At 56.0% G+C, this 15,593-nt stretch overlaps 1 protein-coding gene across 8 annotated transcripts in view; it reads right to left on the reverse strand.

Annotated features, from left to right (window-relative positions):
• STIM1 (stromal interaction molecule 1) overlaps positions 1–15,593 on the reverse strand; it is a 72,892-nt gene that overhangs the window by 15,017 nt on the left and 42,282 nt on the right. For all 8 annotated transcript variants that reach the window (XM_050971354.1, XM_050971260.1, XM_050971385.1 and 5 more), the window contains 5 exons: positions 14,451–14,628; positions 10,277–10,454; positions 5,508–5,675; positions 3,963–4,063; positions 2,064–2,299 (listed from right to left, as the gene is read on the reverse strand). In XM_050971354.1, coding sequence (XP_050827311.1) covers positions 2,064–2,299; positions 3,963–4,063; positions 5,508–5,675; positions 10,277–10,454; positions 14,451–14,628 — 861 coding nt within the window. The remainder of the gene's footprint in view (positions 1–2,063; positions 2,300–3,962; positions 4,064–5,507; positions 5,676–10,276; positions 10,455–14,450; positions 14,629–15,593) is intronic.

Below are 15,593 nucleotides of genomic sequence, written 5' to 3' on the forward strand. Positions count from 1 at the left end.
AGGAAAGAGAGAGATGGGATTTACTGGGAGAAGCACCACAGGTCCTCACAACACACCTGGGCAGCAGAAACACTGCTCTCCTGAGGCAGGGTTTGTACACAAAGGAAGCAAATCCTACAGGGAAAGGTTCCCTTGCTTTGGGAATTGGAGTGCCCAGTGCTTGCTACAGGTGTATCACCTGAAGGGAGGAGGGGGCAGGCAGGTGAGCAGCTGGGCAGACAGGTGGGCAGGAGGCTGGGAGGGCTCTCTGCCCACTCTGGGATGATGGAACTGGAAGTGCTCCCTGGAAATGTCTCACTCAAGGTGTCTCAAGTGCCAAGAAGCTGAGGCTAAAATTGGGGCTGGAGGCTCACACCTGGGCCAGCTCAGGTCCTCAGGTGTCACCTGGGATTGTCCAAGCATCCCTGCCATCAGTGCCCAGCTGGGGCTGGGCCAGGGCTTTATCAGACATGTCCAGCTCGATTCTGAGGGCAACTGGTAATGAAAAGGAGCAGGATGTCTCCACTCCCTGAAGCTTTCATGTCTCTAAGCACAGCTGATCCCACAATATGTGGCTGCAGCTCCCATGTCTGCAGAGCCCTGGGAACACACAGGTACCCCCTTCCTCCTGCACTACCCAAAGCCTCCAAGCTCTGCCTCCCCTGGCCCCTGCCCTGAGCTCCCCAGGCTGAGGGGACATGGGCCTGGCACACAGGGCACCTCCTGCAGCACACAGTGCCAGCCCTGAGACCCTTCTACTGCTCCCTACTGCTCCCCCACCCAGCCCTGGCTCGGATTAAACTGTCCAGAGTGCCCAGAGCAGCTGGGGCTGCCCCTGGATCCCTGGCAGTGCTCAAGACCAGGCTGGACACTGGGGCTGGAGCAGTCTGGGACAGTGGGAGGTGTCCCTGCCATGGCAGGGGTGGCACTGGGTGGGCTTTGAGGTCCTTCCAAGCCAATCCACTCTGTGATTCCATGACTCCATGGAAGTGCCCTGCCAAGTGCTGCTCCTGCACCCCCAGGCCCTGTCCCTGCTCTAGCCGAGGGGGAACTATTTGGGAAATGCCTTTTGGGAGAAGCAAGGCAGGACCTGGGCCAGCTGCAGGCAGGAACAGCAGCCAGGGCTGCTCCCAGCTGCTGCAGAGAAGGTGACAGTGTCACCCAGCCCAGTGACACTAACTCCAGCAGCTGGGGGGTCACAGGCACAGCGTGATCCATGCTCAGCCCTCCCTCTGTGGGGTCTGGGCTTGGCAGAGCAGGGACAGCCACCCTGGGGGTGATGCTCTCTGTCACCAGCAAAGAGGGACAGGAGGTCCTCCTGGCTGAGCCCAAGGCCTGCACAGAGCTGGGATCTGGGGCAGCCTGTGCTCCAGGGGGTGTTCAACAGGTCCCTGAGGCTGGAGGGGTGCTGCTGCCAGCTGGAATGCCTCAGGATACAGGTCCAGCTCTGCCTCAGGAGGGGCAGCTTTGAGTCCTTTCAATCCCAAAAAGGTGCTCAGGCCAAGGGGACATGGGGATAATCCCTTTTCCTGTCCCACTGCCCTGACTACCCATGCCTTTGGTTGGGGTTTTGGGTAAATGCTTAAATCACTGAGTTGACCAGAAGAGCATAGATAGAATGAAATTATGATTAACAATTCCTAAATTACCATTCATGCTGGCATTGCCAGGCTCCAAACAACCCCAGCAGTGGGGCCTGGCCTGTTAGGGATGTTCCTGACCTTGATGGACCAGCTGTGGTCTTTGGCATGGAAACCCCACCTTGGATCAATTATTCCCTCCTGATAGAGGTGAACTACAGGTCTGCTCTGTGCCACAGCCCCCAACCCCAGCACACACAGCCCCTGTTCCCAGGGAGTCCCCATTCTCAGGGAGCCCCCCATTCCCATGAAGACCCCAGAGCCCCATTCCTAGGGAGCTCCTCCATTCCCAGGGACCCCTCCCAGTCCCAAGGAACCCACAGAGCTTTCCATTCCCAGGGAGCCTCCCCATTCCCAGGGACCCCTCCCAGTCCCAAGGAGCTCCCAAAGCCCCCACTGCCCCGTTCCCAGGGACCCCCCCATGGATTCCCTGGGCTGCCGTACATTGGATGGACATGGGTGACACCAGCTCCTCGTCCAGGTCATCCACGTCGTCGGTGATGATGAAGTGCGAGGGGTTGGGCCGGGGCGTGCCCATCCAGCCCGGGTCGATGTTGAGGGCCGAGGCCAGCGAGGGGATGCCGGGGTTGTTGACGATCTGGAAGCCGCAGAGCAGCTCGATCTGCTGCCAGCGGTGCAGCCGCTCCCGCAGCGCCGCCGTCACCTCGCTCAGCGCTTGTCTGGGGAGGGGACACGGGGACAATGCAGGCAGGCACCGGGGGGACACAGCCCCTGCCCTGCCTGGGGACAGCCCCTGCCCTGCCTGGGGTGCTCTGTGCTTGTCTGGGGAGGGGACACGGGGACAATGCAGGCAGGCACCGGGGGGACACAGCCCCTGCCCTGCCTGGGGACAGCCCCTGCCCTGCCTGGGGTGCTCTGTGCTTGTCTGGGGAGGGGACATGGGGACAATGCAGGCAGGCACTGGGGACACAGCCCCTGCCCTGCCTGGGGACAGCCCCTGCACCACCTGGGGTGCTCAGCGCTTGTCTGGGTTAGGGACACACAGGGACACACGGGGACAATGCAGGCAGCCACTGAGGGGGACACAGCCCCTGCACTGCCTGGGCTGCACTTGGATTTCTTAAAAAACAAGGCTACAACTGATTTTCTTTTGTTAATATACAGATGTGAAGATTTTAAAAAATCTTTGTGTGTGTGTGTGTGTGCATATATATATATCTATATATATATATATATATATAGACAATCTTTAAAAATGTATTTAAATTTTAAAATGTATATATAATTATATAAAAAGTTTATATTTATATAAAATTATATAAATATATATTTATATATTATATATAATATATAAATATATAATGTAATATATAACAATAAGAAATATATATTTTATGTATAAAATGTATATAAATTTTTATAAAATAAGATTATACATATTTATATATAATGTAGATATATAATTTAATATACATTTTTATACATAAATAAATCTATCTAATCACTCAGAACCTATTTACAAAAACATCTCAACTAAAGTGTATCATAAATTCAAGCTGATAATAAAACTTAGTAAATAGTTGATTTAGTAAATAAAATTTATAATTGTAAGTAAAAAAAGCTGTTAAAAATGAATTTATACATTTTAGTCATCATAATAGTTGTACTATAGTTGTACTACTAATCATGGTATCTTGTTGACTCAAATATATTCAACAAATAATTAAAAAACTATTTAAAAGTCTACATAGTATAAAGAGGAGGGGGAGTTGTTAGGGTCAGCTGTGCATCCTGTAATGTGAGACTCTTTTCATCCAATTCCAGGAATAAAGCAATTAAAAAATGCAGCAGCAGCTGAGGTACCCAGGGATAACAAGGGGGTAATGGCTCCCAGTGCCAGAGGGCAGGGCTGGGTGGGATCTTGGCAATGAGGAATTGTTCCCTGGCAGGGTGGGCAGGGCTGGGATGGAATTCCCAGAGCAGCTGGGGCTGCCCCTGGATCCCTGGCAGTGCCCAAGGCCAGGCTGGACACTGGGGCTGGGAGCACCTGGCACAGTGGGAGGTGTCCCTGCCATGGCAGGGCTGGCACTGGGTGGGCTCTGAGGTCCTTTCTAGCCCCAGCCATTCCATGACAATCCCTTAAGCATCCTGCAGCCTCCTGGAACCTTGTTTTGGCAGGACTTTTAATAGCTCCATGTCACTGCGATCCCTGGTTTCTCTCAGGTAGGATCAGGTTAATGATGAAGAGGAGCAAGTCCAACCCCAGGTCACTGAGGACAAGAGGAGTTCAGCAAAACGAGCCCCAGAGCCCCTGCAGAGGTGAGGACACTCCTGCCTGGGACAGGGGAGGGATCAAGAGGGAGGTGTTGAGCAGACACTCACTTTGCAGTCAGGATTTTATGATCCACATCATCCAGAGAGGAACTGTGAGCAACATGGAACGTCCCAAAAAGGGTGTTTCGCTTCTTTTTGATCTTTTCAGCCTGGAATATCAATAGAGAAAGGTCACAGGAAGAAGACAACCTGAAGTTTCCTCTAGGCCATGGACATCCTGGATGGGCTGTGACAGGAATAGTCCCTGCAGCTGCCTGCACATATGGGAACAGTGGGAATGGTGGTGTTACTGAGGAATGTTGTTGTGCCTGACACTGGGGTGAGGAATTCCCCAGCAGCAAGTAGCAGGTTGGGGATTTCATGCTCCCTTCTCCCGGTTTCCCAAAAACCAAAGGGAACTGAACTGAAAAGGCTGAACTTTCAGGGCAGAGCTGGAGTCCCCATTGCTGAAGGGATTTCACAGCCCTGTGGATGTGGCACCTGGGGACATGGAGCAGTGGTGGCCTTGGCACTGCTCAGGAATAGGTGGATTTGAAGATCTCTGGAGGTTTCTCCAGCCCAAACCATTCCATGATTCCACGAGGCAGGTACCTCACTCAATGAAGGGCTCTCACACATTGGCTCATCCCTCCCCTGAATAACCACCAAACACACCCCAGGCTGTGGGCTGAGGAGGATTTCTGGTTTGAGGTTGAGTTTGTGCCATTGTATCAAAAATAAAAGTCTTCTTCCACAGCTCATCCACTTCCAGCTCCAGTGCATGAAGCTGGGACTTAGGAGAGCCAAGGATGTGGGTGCAAGAACTGACACAGCCAAAGGAAAACTGTTGGAATGTTAGAATGTTCCCAATCGAAGCAGATTAAGGCACACAGTTTTCCCTCCTGCCAGCTCCATATGGCCATGGGGAAGAGGACGAGTCACAACAGCTGCCCGGGCTCATCCCTCAGGGCTGGCACACCAAATCCCAGACCAGGAATGCAGTGATAATTCAGGACCTCGGGATTCCACTGCCTGTGCATGCTCATCACCTGGGATGGTGCTGAGAGCTCAGAGCCTCCTGCCCGCCCAGCACCCAGGGCAGCGACCCCTGCCCAGATTCCCAGGGCTCCAGGCTCCAGCAGCACCCAGGTTGGGACCTGCCCACCCTGAGAGCCCATGGCTCAGGAGCACCATCCTCACCCTCATCATGCTCAGCCCCTGCTCACACCTCACTTGTGCTGCACTTGTACAAGATATAAATTTAAGGCATGAAGAAAGAAACTTTCCTTGAGCTGAGAGAGGGCAGGGCTGGGTGGGATCTTGGCAATGAGGAATTGTTCCCTGGCAGGGTGGGCAGGCCCTGGCCCAGGGTGCCCAGAGCAGCTGGGGCTGCCCCTGGATCCCTGGCAGTGCCCAAGGCCAGGTTGGACACTGGGGCTGGGAGCAGCCTGGGATAAAATCATAAGCGTCCCTGCCCACAGAAAGAGATGAACTTTGAGGTCCTTCCCAACCCAAACCATTCTGGGACTCCACGATGGCAGAGAGAAAACAGCTCTGCAGGTTCAACCCCCAGACCTGCCCAGGGACCCAGCACGAGGCCACTGCAGCTCTCACCCCTTCCTTGGCCACCAGCAGCTGCTTCTCTGCGTTCTGCTTCTTGATGTTGTAGTACTGCACCTCCACCTCGTGGGTCAGCTGCAGCCACTTCTGCAGGGCCTCGGGGGCAGCCCAGCTGCAGTGGGACTCCAGCTCCTTCTCCGCGTTCTTCAGCGCCATCCGCACCTGGGGAGAGGCACCCGGGACACATGGAGCAGCCATGGGGACACAGCCCTCCTACAGCTCACCCTTCTCTGCTGCCACACCCCTGCCCAGGCAGCTACACCAGTCCTGGCAGCAGAAAACTCCTCTGGAGGAGCGGTGGCATCCTGGGGGCTGCAGGAGAGGAGCCACCCACACGGCAGGCTGCTGCTCCGAGCAGGAGAACCTCCCAGGGACCATTCCTGCCACCCTAAGCTGAGCCCCTTCCCCAGAAATTCCCAGCCAGCACTGTGCTGAGCCCCCTCTCAACACCTGCACGTCACTAGGAGCCATAGAAAATCCCTCTGGAAGAGCGGTGGCATCCTGGGGGCTGCAGGAGAGGAGCCACCCACACGGCAGGTTGCTGCTCCAAGCACCAGAACCTCCCAGGGACCATTCCTGCCACCCTAAGCTGAGCCCCTTCCCCAGAAATTCCCAGCCAGCACCGTGCTGAGCCCCCTCTCAACCCCTCCATATCACCAGGAGCCACAGGAAAACCCTCTGGAGCCGATGGCACGGTGCACAAGGTGGTTAAAAGGGAATTAGGCTCACAGAGAGGATGCTCCGGGGGTTTCTGCAGCCTCTAGAAGCTCTGCAGAGCTTGGTGGCTGTCTGTAAATCCCCCAGATCCCCCTGCAGAGGCAGAACCCCCTGACAGGCAATCCCTGTCTCACCACAGCTCTGAGCCAAGCCCAGGGAGCTCGTCAGGAGACAACTTCCACACTGCACAAACTGAGAAAAACATTTAGACACAAAACATGTGCTGCTGGTCAGGAAAAGAAACAGCCTGGCTGCATCAGCCATTCCTGGGGTGTCTCCTTCATCCCCAGGCCCAGGCTCCTGCATACCCTGACACCCCACAGAGATAAAGATTAGAAAAGACTGGCTGAGAAGCCAGCTGAGGACACTGCAGCCTCACAGAAAAGCCTTTAGTGGCGCAGACCACCAAGAATGAACTCGTCTGCTGCAGTGCCCACCCTGTGGAGAGGCTCTCACAGCCCTGGAGCTGGGCTAGCCCTGCAGGAAGGGAAGCTGTGCCAGCCTGGAGCAGCAGCAGGATGGCACCACAGCCCCAGGACACACTGCAGGGATGGGGCAGCGTGCCACCACAGCACCTTGGGGCTCGGGGGGGCCCTGGCTGCACCCTGCACAACAGCTCTGCCTCCCACCCACAGCAGCTGCCCTGCTGCTGCAGCTCCCAGCCCACGGGCACGGCCGTGCCTGGCAGCGGTGGGCGGATGCAGAGAAGAGTTTTTGTGCAGGATTGCTCACACTTGGAGCTTTTCCCTGGATGTGCTCTTCTTTAACTCAGTCATGTCCCACCCAGCTCAGCCTGGGGGGGTTTAGGGAGCCAAGAGCCCCGGAGTACAGGCAGATCTCTGCAATTCTGTATTTTACCCAGAAGGACCATCCATCCAGGAGCAGCCCCGAGGCACCACACACAAGAGGTCAAACACTTGTACCACCTGTGTGTGATTTAGGGCTGCTCAGTATAAAACTGCCTAAATCAGTCCCAGAGTGCCAAATTCAGTCCCAGACCCTGGGTTTTTCCTGGCTTTTCCCACTGGACACCAGCAGCAGCAGTCAGGTGCTGCTCCCACCTCAGCAGAACTCTGACCATCACCCACAGGCATCTGGGATTTGGGAATATGGAAAAAACATGGGTAGGAAATCTGTCACTGGTTGTTTGGGGTAGAGGAGTGCTCATAACACTCACAGGAACAACATTTTTAGGGAATGGTGGGAAAGGGAAGTGCTGTGGAACAGGCAAGGACCAGTGGCTAAAATGAGTGTCCACAACCCAAACTCTTGTGGTTCTGCAGGGAATCCGTGCAAACAGGAGTTATTTTGTGTATGTCTCCATTCTCCTGGGAAGGCCTTTAAGACCCCATTAGGATCATTAAGAGCAACAATTTATAAGGAAATTTATATAAAAGTTATAGTCTGCCCTGGTGAGACCCCACCCGCAGAGCCTCCAGCCCCAGGGCCCAGGAGCAGGAGGATGTGGAGCTCTAGGAGCCAGTCCAGAGGAGCCATGGGGCTGCTCCAGGGCTGGAGCCCCTCTGGAGCCAGGCTGGCAGAGCTGGGGGTGCTCACCTGGAGAGGAGCAGCTCCAGGGAGAGCTCAGAGCCCCTGCCAGGGCCTGAAGGGGCTCCAGGAGAGCTGCAGAGGGACTGGGGACAAGGATGGAGGGACAGGAGCCAGGGAATGGCTCCCAGTGCCAGAGGGCAGGGCTGGGTGGGATCTTGGCAATGAGGAATTGTTCCCTGGCAGGGTGGGCAGGCCCTGGCACAGGGTGCCCAGAGCAGCTGGGGCTGCCCCTGGATCCCTGGCAGTGCCCAAGGCCAGGCTGGACACTGGGGCTGGAGCAGCCTGGCACAGTGGGAGGTGTCCCTGCCATGGCAGGGGTGGCACTGGGTGGGATTTAGGGTCTCTCCAGCCCAACCCAATCTGGGATTCTATTCCACAATTCTCTCAGTGCTCTCTGGGTCCGTGGCCCCACTGGGGTCTGTGGAAGGTGACCCAGTGAGGAGGGAGGGAGGGAGGGAGGGATGAAGATCCTGGGAACAGGACACTTCTCCATCCCACATACCCAACTCCAGCAGGCCCATCCAAACCCTCCAGCGTGGCTGAGGTGATCAGAACCCTGGTGCAGAGGAGGTCTGTGTTAATGCTCCCTGGGAGCAGGAGCTATGCTGAGCTGGGAGGAGCTGTGGCGTCACAGGGGTGACAGGTTAATGTCACAGGTGTCCTGGGCTGTGGGGGCAGTGCTGGGGTTACAGTCACACAGTGCTGAGGGACACTGCAGTACTCACCTGCCTTCGGCCTGGGCAGCTCAGAGGTCACATCAGCTCCTGGGCTCCTTGATGGGAACGCAGGGCAAGGGCAGGGGTGAGAGCTGGGCTGCTCCAGAGCTGGGGCTGAGGGCACCCAGCCCCACTGGTGCCCAAAGCACAGCGCCCCAGTGCCTGTCTGTGCCAGCAGGGACACCCCAGGCCCTGTGGAGAGGCTGGATGAGAGCACTCCTGAGGGGCTCGGGGCTGCTGCAGTCCCAGGCAGGAAGGGAATTTGCTGTTTGTCCCCCTGCACTGCCCCAGGGCTCTCAGGACACTTGGTCCTGCCTTGCCAGGGAAAGCCCTGGATTCCTGCCTTGGCTTCTTCCCCGTCCTCCATGGTGGCAAACCAGACTGGACACAGCTAGGAGGATACACACACTGCCTTGGAACATCTGAGGAACCTGCCTGGCTCGTGCAGGTCTGGCTCCAGTCTGTTTAAACTGATCTGTAACTTGCAGCCAGGTGAGAATTGTCCCTCAGGTGAGACAGGAAGCAGCTACTGGGATTGTGGGTTTGGACTTGCTTGTAGGTTTGGGGAGGTTAAGGTTGGATACTGGGAAAATTTCCTTATGGCAAGGGTTGTCCAGCCCTGGCACAGGCTGCCCAGGGCAATGCTGGGGTCACATCCATGGAGGGATTTAACAGGATGTGGCAGCTGGGGACATAGTCACTGGTGGCCTTGGCTGTGCTGGGGAAGGGCTGGACTGGATGGTCTCAGAGGGCTGTTCCAACCCTTACACACCCCTCTGATCCACAAGAAAACATGGAGAGCATAACTGAACTCATTCTAAATCTGTCCTAAAACCATGAACACAAATACAGAGAGACTGCATGGACTGGGGAGGGAGCCAGAAATCCCAGAGGGTGCAGCTCCAGGGCAAGTCCAACCCCTCTGCTCCTGCTGGGATGTCACAAGGTGCCAGCACCTGCCCTGTCCAGCACCACAGCAGTGACTGGGATGTGTGATGGACACTATGGAAGAGACTCAGGGCTTTTCCTCCACAAAGGGGATTGGGAAAGCAAAGGCAGAAGAGCAGCAGCATCACTGGATTCAGGGAGGGTGGAGAGCAGTGAGGACTGGTGTCCCTCAGGAGCCAGGACTGGCACTGGGAATGTCTTTGTCTGTTGGTGACAGGGACACTGGGATCCAGGGCAGCCCCAGGCCTGGCAGTGACATGGAGCTGGAGCCGTGGCACACCCTGCAGGGAAGGGATGGAGCATCCAGAGGTACCTGGGCAGGCTGGAGAGCTGGGACTGTGCCAGCCTCGTGCAGCTCAGCAGGACCAAGGGCAAAGGCCTGCAGCTGGCTGGGGGCAATCCCAGCACAAACACAGGCTGGGGAGAATGGACTGGGAGCAGCCCTGGGAGAAGGAGCTGGGGATTGGTGGGAGAAGCTCCCCAGGCCCTGGCCACGAGCACTGGGACCTGAAATTCCTGTGCCCTGGGCTGATCCCACAGGGTGGGCAGCAGGAAAGGGACTGGGATTGTGTCCCTGTGCCCCACAGGTGAGAGCACAGCAGCTGGGGCTGCCCCTGGATCCCTGGCAGTGCCCAAGGCCAGGTTGGACACTGGGGCTGGGAGCAGCCTGGCACAGTGGGAGGCTGTGATGGCAGGGGTGGCACTGGGTGGGCTCTGAGGTCTCTCCCAACGCAGCATTCTGTGTTTCTGTGATTCAGAATCCCAGAGGGATGCAGCAGCACTGCCCTCAGGGCCATGTCTGTGCAGGTGCCTGCCCAGGTGAGCCCTCACCTGCTCCAGCTCCTGCTCGGCGTATTTCTGCCGGCTGAGCTCGTTCTCGGTGCCCTCGCGCAGCTCCCGCAGCCTGTGCGCCTCCTGCTTGGCAATGCTGATCTCGTCCTGCAGCTTCTTCTCCAGGTGCACCTTCTCCACCTCCACGGAGCGGTGCTCCTCCTGCGCCTTCTGCAGCCTGCAACACACACACAGAGCCAGGGCCAGTGCTGGGCCAGCTCCCCGGGCCCTGCAGGCAGCCAGGACCAGGGCTGCCCTCCAGAAACACCTCTGCTCTGCTCACCAGAACCAGCGCTGTGCTCTGCTCTGCTCACCAGAACCAGCCCTGTGCTCTGCTCACCAAAACCAGCCCTGTGCTCTGCTCTGCTCACCAAAACCAGCCCTGTGCTCTGCTCTGCTCACCAAAACCAGCCCTGTGCTCTGCTCACCAAAACCAGCCCTGTGCTCTGCTCTGCTCACCAGAACCAGCCCTGTGCTCTGCTCACCAAAACCAGCCCTGTGCTCTGCTCACCAAAACCAGCCCTGAGCTCTGCTCTGCTCACCAAAACCAGCCCTGAGCTCTGCTCACCAACACCAGCCCTGTGCTCTGCTCACCAGAACCAGCCCTGTGCTCTGCTCTGCTCACCAAAACCAGCCCTGTGCTCTGCTCTGCTCACCAAAACCAGCCCTGAGCTCTGCTCTGCTCACCAACACCAGCCCTGTGCTCTGCTCTGCTCACCAAAACCAGCCCTGTGCTCTGCTCTGCTCACCAAAACCAGCCCTGAGCTCTGCTCACCAACACCAGCCCTGAGCTCTGCTCTGCTCACCAACACCAGCCCTGTGCTCTGCTCTGCCCTCCAGAGCAAAGTCTGCTCTGCTCATCAAAACCAGCCCTGAGCTCTGCCCTCCACATCCAGCCCTGCCCTGCTCTGCCCACAGGGATGGCAGGGAGAGAGTTCACTGTGGCTGGGAAGAAAGGAAATTGTCAACTGCTCTTGTTTATCAAATGCTCAGGATGCATTTTCTCTTATTTCCCACAGCAGACCCAGATTTCCTCTAACGAGTCTCAAATTAAGCTCAATTTTCAGCCAAGAAAAAACTTCGATAAAACAAAGCAGGGGAAGATCTGCCAGAGCATATCAGATGGGATGGATCCATGTTCCTCCCACAAAATCCTGCAAATGCAGACATGTCTTAATCCTGCTTGGACATTCTTTTTCCTCCTCATGACAGATTGATTCAGCAGGAATGAAACCCTGGATCTCCATGGATTGGTGGGATCTCCCATGAGGAGCTGGCCTGTGCTGAGGCTCCCAGCAGGGCTGTGAGGCTGGCAGGGCACCAGCTGGGCCAGTGACCCTCAGAGAGCATCCAGTGTCACCTGTCCCAGGGGAGACTGCACCCACCTGGAGCTGTCCCAAGGGGAATTGAACAGAGACCAAGAGCTGTCCCAAGAGGAAGACACCACTGGCCAAGACCATTACCAAGGGAAATTCAACAGAGACACAGAGCTGTCCCAAAGTGAAGATGACAGTGACAAAGAGCTGCTGCAGAACTGAGAACACGTGTCTGACACCAGCTGGGACAGGCCCTGCTGGCACAGGCTGCAACAGCCCTGCAGTCACCAGGACACCCACACGCCCTGCTGGCACAGCCCTGGGTCCTGTCATGCCCCACACCCAATGTCCTCTCACACAGGTGACACACTGGTGACATATCCCCCTCATGCCTGGCCATGGGGATGAGGATTTGGGGGCACAGTTGAGGGGTTGTTATGGTCAGTTTTAGTTGAGTGGGGCAGGGGCAGCACACAAGGACGGGGCCATGCCCAGGCACCAGGGCCAGGCTGCTGCAGCTGGCTCGGGGCAGTGCCTGAGGCACCGACTCCTGCAGGCTGGAACAGACCTCCCCCAGCACCAGGAACAGCAGTGAGACCACCCCTGCCATGGCAGGGACACCTCCACTGTCCCAGGCTGCTCCAGCCCCAGTGTCCAGCCTGGCCTTGGGCACTGCCAGGGACACAGGGGCAGCCCCAGCTGCTCTGGGCAAGCAGGGGGCTCACATTCCAGGAGCTTCCATACAATCCACACATCTCCAAAACAGACCCACCCACTCCTTTCAGGCTTCAGTAGGATGTGCCAAGACTTGATGATCTTGATGAGTCACTTAATGGCCTGGGAAGTGTCACTGCTGCAGGGTGTTCTCCAAGGTGCTCTGGAGATGAATAAAGGCTGGGGTTTGGTATGAACTTTCCCAACTCCTCAGGAGCATGTCTGAGCTGCTCAGCACATTCCAGCAGCACTGGCACTGGAGAGGCATCCCGTGCCTTCCTGAGAGCTGCTCAGCACTGAGTTTCACCCAGCCAGCACAGCAGGGCCCTTCAAGCTCTGAAAATGAAATCTCTGAGCAGAACTGCAGCACAACTTCTGCACAAGTCCCAGAGCACTGGGGCTGTCCAGAGTTTTCACTGTTCCTGTGGCAGCTGAAGATCCCAGCTGGACCCTGCTGGGCAAGGGTGAGGAAGGGAAGGGACATTTCCCCTCTAGAGGTGTCCCAAGGCCCCCAGTTCTCCTCCTTTCCTCCCAAGGATGAGGAAGGGAAGGGACATTTCCCCTCCAGAGGCCCCCCAAGGCCCCCAGCTGCCCTCCCAGGCCTTGAGCCCCTGCTCAGTGCCCTCTGTGGAGGACGAGCCCTGCCAGTGCTCTGGCTCAAGGCTGTGCCGAGTCCCGGAGGTTTTGTGTTTCTTCCTGAGGGGCTTTAGAGCATTAGTTGAACTTCCCAGGATCATCCACTTGTTTACGTGGCTCTGCCCTCAGCAGCAGGGCCCAAGGTCGTTCCCCACAGGCACATTCCCAGTTTGGAGCTCAGAGGTGACACCCAGCCTAGCCCTCCTGCCCCGGACACCGCTGCTCCAGGGATGGACACGGAGAAGGGATTCCTGTCTCCTTCCAGATGCAGGAAAAATAAAATCAAACTTTCTTTGGGAGTGCTTCCAAGCTGTAACATAAAACTCCACGAGGCTGTGTGGAACCAGCTGTGGCTGGAGCCACAGAGGGGAGTGGATTTGTGCCAGGGGAACGTGCCCAGCATCGCTCCAGCACCTGGGAGCTCTCTCCTCAGGGACACCCACTGATGCCACCTCACTGGGGGACAGGAGCCCTTCCAGCAACACTCAGGGGCAGGGTGAACCCCTGGAGGCCCTAATGGGCTTGTACACAAGAAGTGGGGCTGCAGACCTGGGGGTGCACCGCACAGATTCCCAAAAGGTGGCTGGCTGCAGGCCTGCAGGGCAGCCTGACATCCTCGGGATCCTGGTGTCTGCACAGGGAACCCATCACACCCCGTGACTGGCCTGGCATCAAACTCATGTTCACAGAAGTCACTGGAAATGCAGCCATCAGCTCACAGGGCAGCCTAGTCAATGTCTACCCTCCCAAACTCCACTGAAACCTCACAGAAAACCGTTCAAGGCCCACAGTATCCTGCTCTGTTATTTGCTAAATCTGCCCTTACAATATGGCCAGAGCACCCCACGGGTTTGTCATCACCACGGCTGAAGGATTTTCACTGCCCCAGAAGATCCCTGTGTCCAGAGGCTCTCTTGGAGCATGTTCTCCCATCAGTAGCTCTACTGGAACCATTGCATTGATCCCTGGGAGCAGAGACCCCATTCCTGAGGCTGCAGATTTGATCCATATGCCAAAAGCCCAGACATTCCTGTTCAATACTCCAAAATGATGTATTATTTTCACTTTCCAAGCAACACCCTTCGACTCAGGTATTGCTTCCCCACAAAGCTCCAAGAATGCAAGAGGGGATGTGTGAATCCCTGATTGCTTGCACATGCTTTCCACCATCCAAGCCAATGTGAAACAAGCTGGGATGACAAATTCCATGTGAGCTGGATTGCATGGCAGGAGTGGGACTGGACAAGCTCGAAGGCCCCTTTGAACCCAAAGCATTCCCTGGTTCTGTGACTAGGAAAGAACAGCCTGGTCCAGGAGTCCCTGCAGGAGGAGACAGGCCCCCATCTGAGCTCCAGAGGCTGCTGGCAGCTTTGCCAGTCCCTCAGGAAGGGGCTGACTCCGGTGTGAGGCACCAGGACAGCTAAAACCAGGCATTTCCTGAAATCTGAAGGAATAGAGCTGAGCCGGAAGAGCTGAGTGTTCCAGCTGGATGGACAATGGGAACCTACCTCTCCTGCAGGTCATGGAGAGACTGCTCAGCCCTGTGGAGACCCTCCAGGTCCTTCATCATCTTCTTCATGTGCTCCTTGGAGTAGCGGTTCTGGATGTAGGCGAACCAGCAGCCGCCCACGCCGATGACGATGGACACCACCAGCATGAAGTCCTTGAGGTGGTTATGACGAGTCACTGCAAGAGACCAGAGACACTGCTGGAGCCAAAGCATCACTGGGAGAACTCCCAAGGGCTCGGCAGCACCGGAGTGGGACAGGAGAACTCAGGGCAGTCTCACAAGGAATTGCGGCACAGGACTCACCAAGGGAAAAGTGGAGCTGTTTCAGTGTTTCAGGAAGAAACCAGAAGCTTGACAACATTTATTCAATTTGGAGACAGCAGCAACAACAAAAAAGATAAATTCCAAATCTTATAGCTATAATTTGCCTGGCAATAAGTGGTACAGGAGAAATTGCACAGAGGAACCCCTCCAGAATGGCTGTGATCTCACAGGGCAGCACAGGTAACTAAGAACAAAATAAACACTTGGAACAAAATAAACACTGCTGAGATCACAGAGCTGGGGCAGCCCAAGAGTCCAACTGTCAAGTTGCCAAACTTTCCATCAGAATCACAACTCAGTGTGGAAATTCCCTTTTTCAACAGTTAATTCAAAAAAAGGTGGTGATGCATGTGAGAGGATGAAAGTAATTACGTGTGGGCTCAAGTGCTAAACAAAGCCCAAAAGATGAGTCAAGCAGATTTTTTTCCTGTAACTCAACCAAGTGTGTGCTGAAAAAGCCACAAATCAAATAGCAGCTCAGTCCAGTGAGTTGGGACTTAATGATCAGGAACAGCAGTGAGACCACCCCTGCCATGGCAGGGACACCTCCCATTGTGCCAGGCTGCTCCCAGCCCCAATGTCCAGCCTGGCCTTGGGCCATTAATGATCAGTATCCACTGGTTTTGAACCAAACAACAGGCAACTCACACCAGATCCAGGGAAAAAATACCTGTACTGAGGGGGCAGGCCCTGGGACAGGCTGCCCAGAGAAGCTGTGGCTGTGGAGGTGTCCCTGCCATGGCAGGGGTGGATTAGGCAGAAGTTGAAGCCCCTCCCCAGCTAAACCACATCTGTCACACTGGCAGAGCTGGGGCGA

This window comes from Serinus canaria, chromosome 1 (assembly GCF_022539315.1).
Source record: "Serinus canaria isolate serCan28SL12 chromosome 1, serCan2020, whole genome shotgun sequence".
Lineage (NCBI taxonomy): Eukaryota > Metazoa > Chordata > Aves > Passeriformes > Fringillidae > Serinus > Serinus canaria.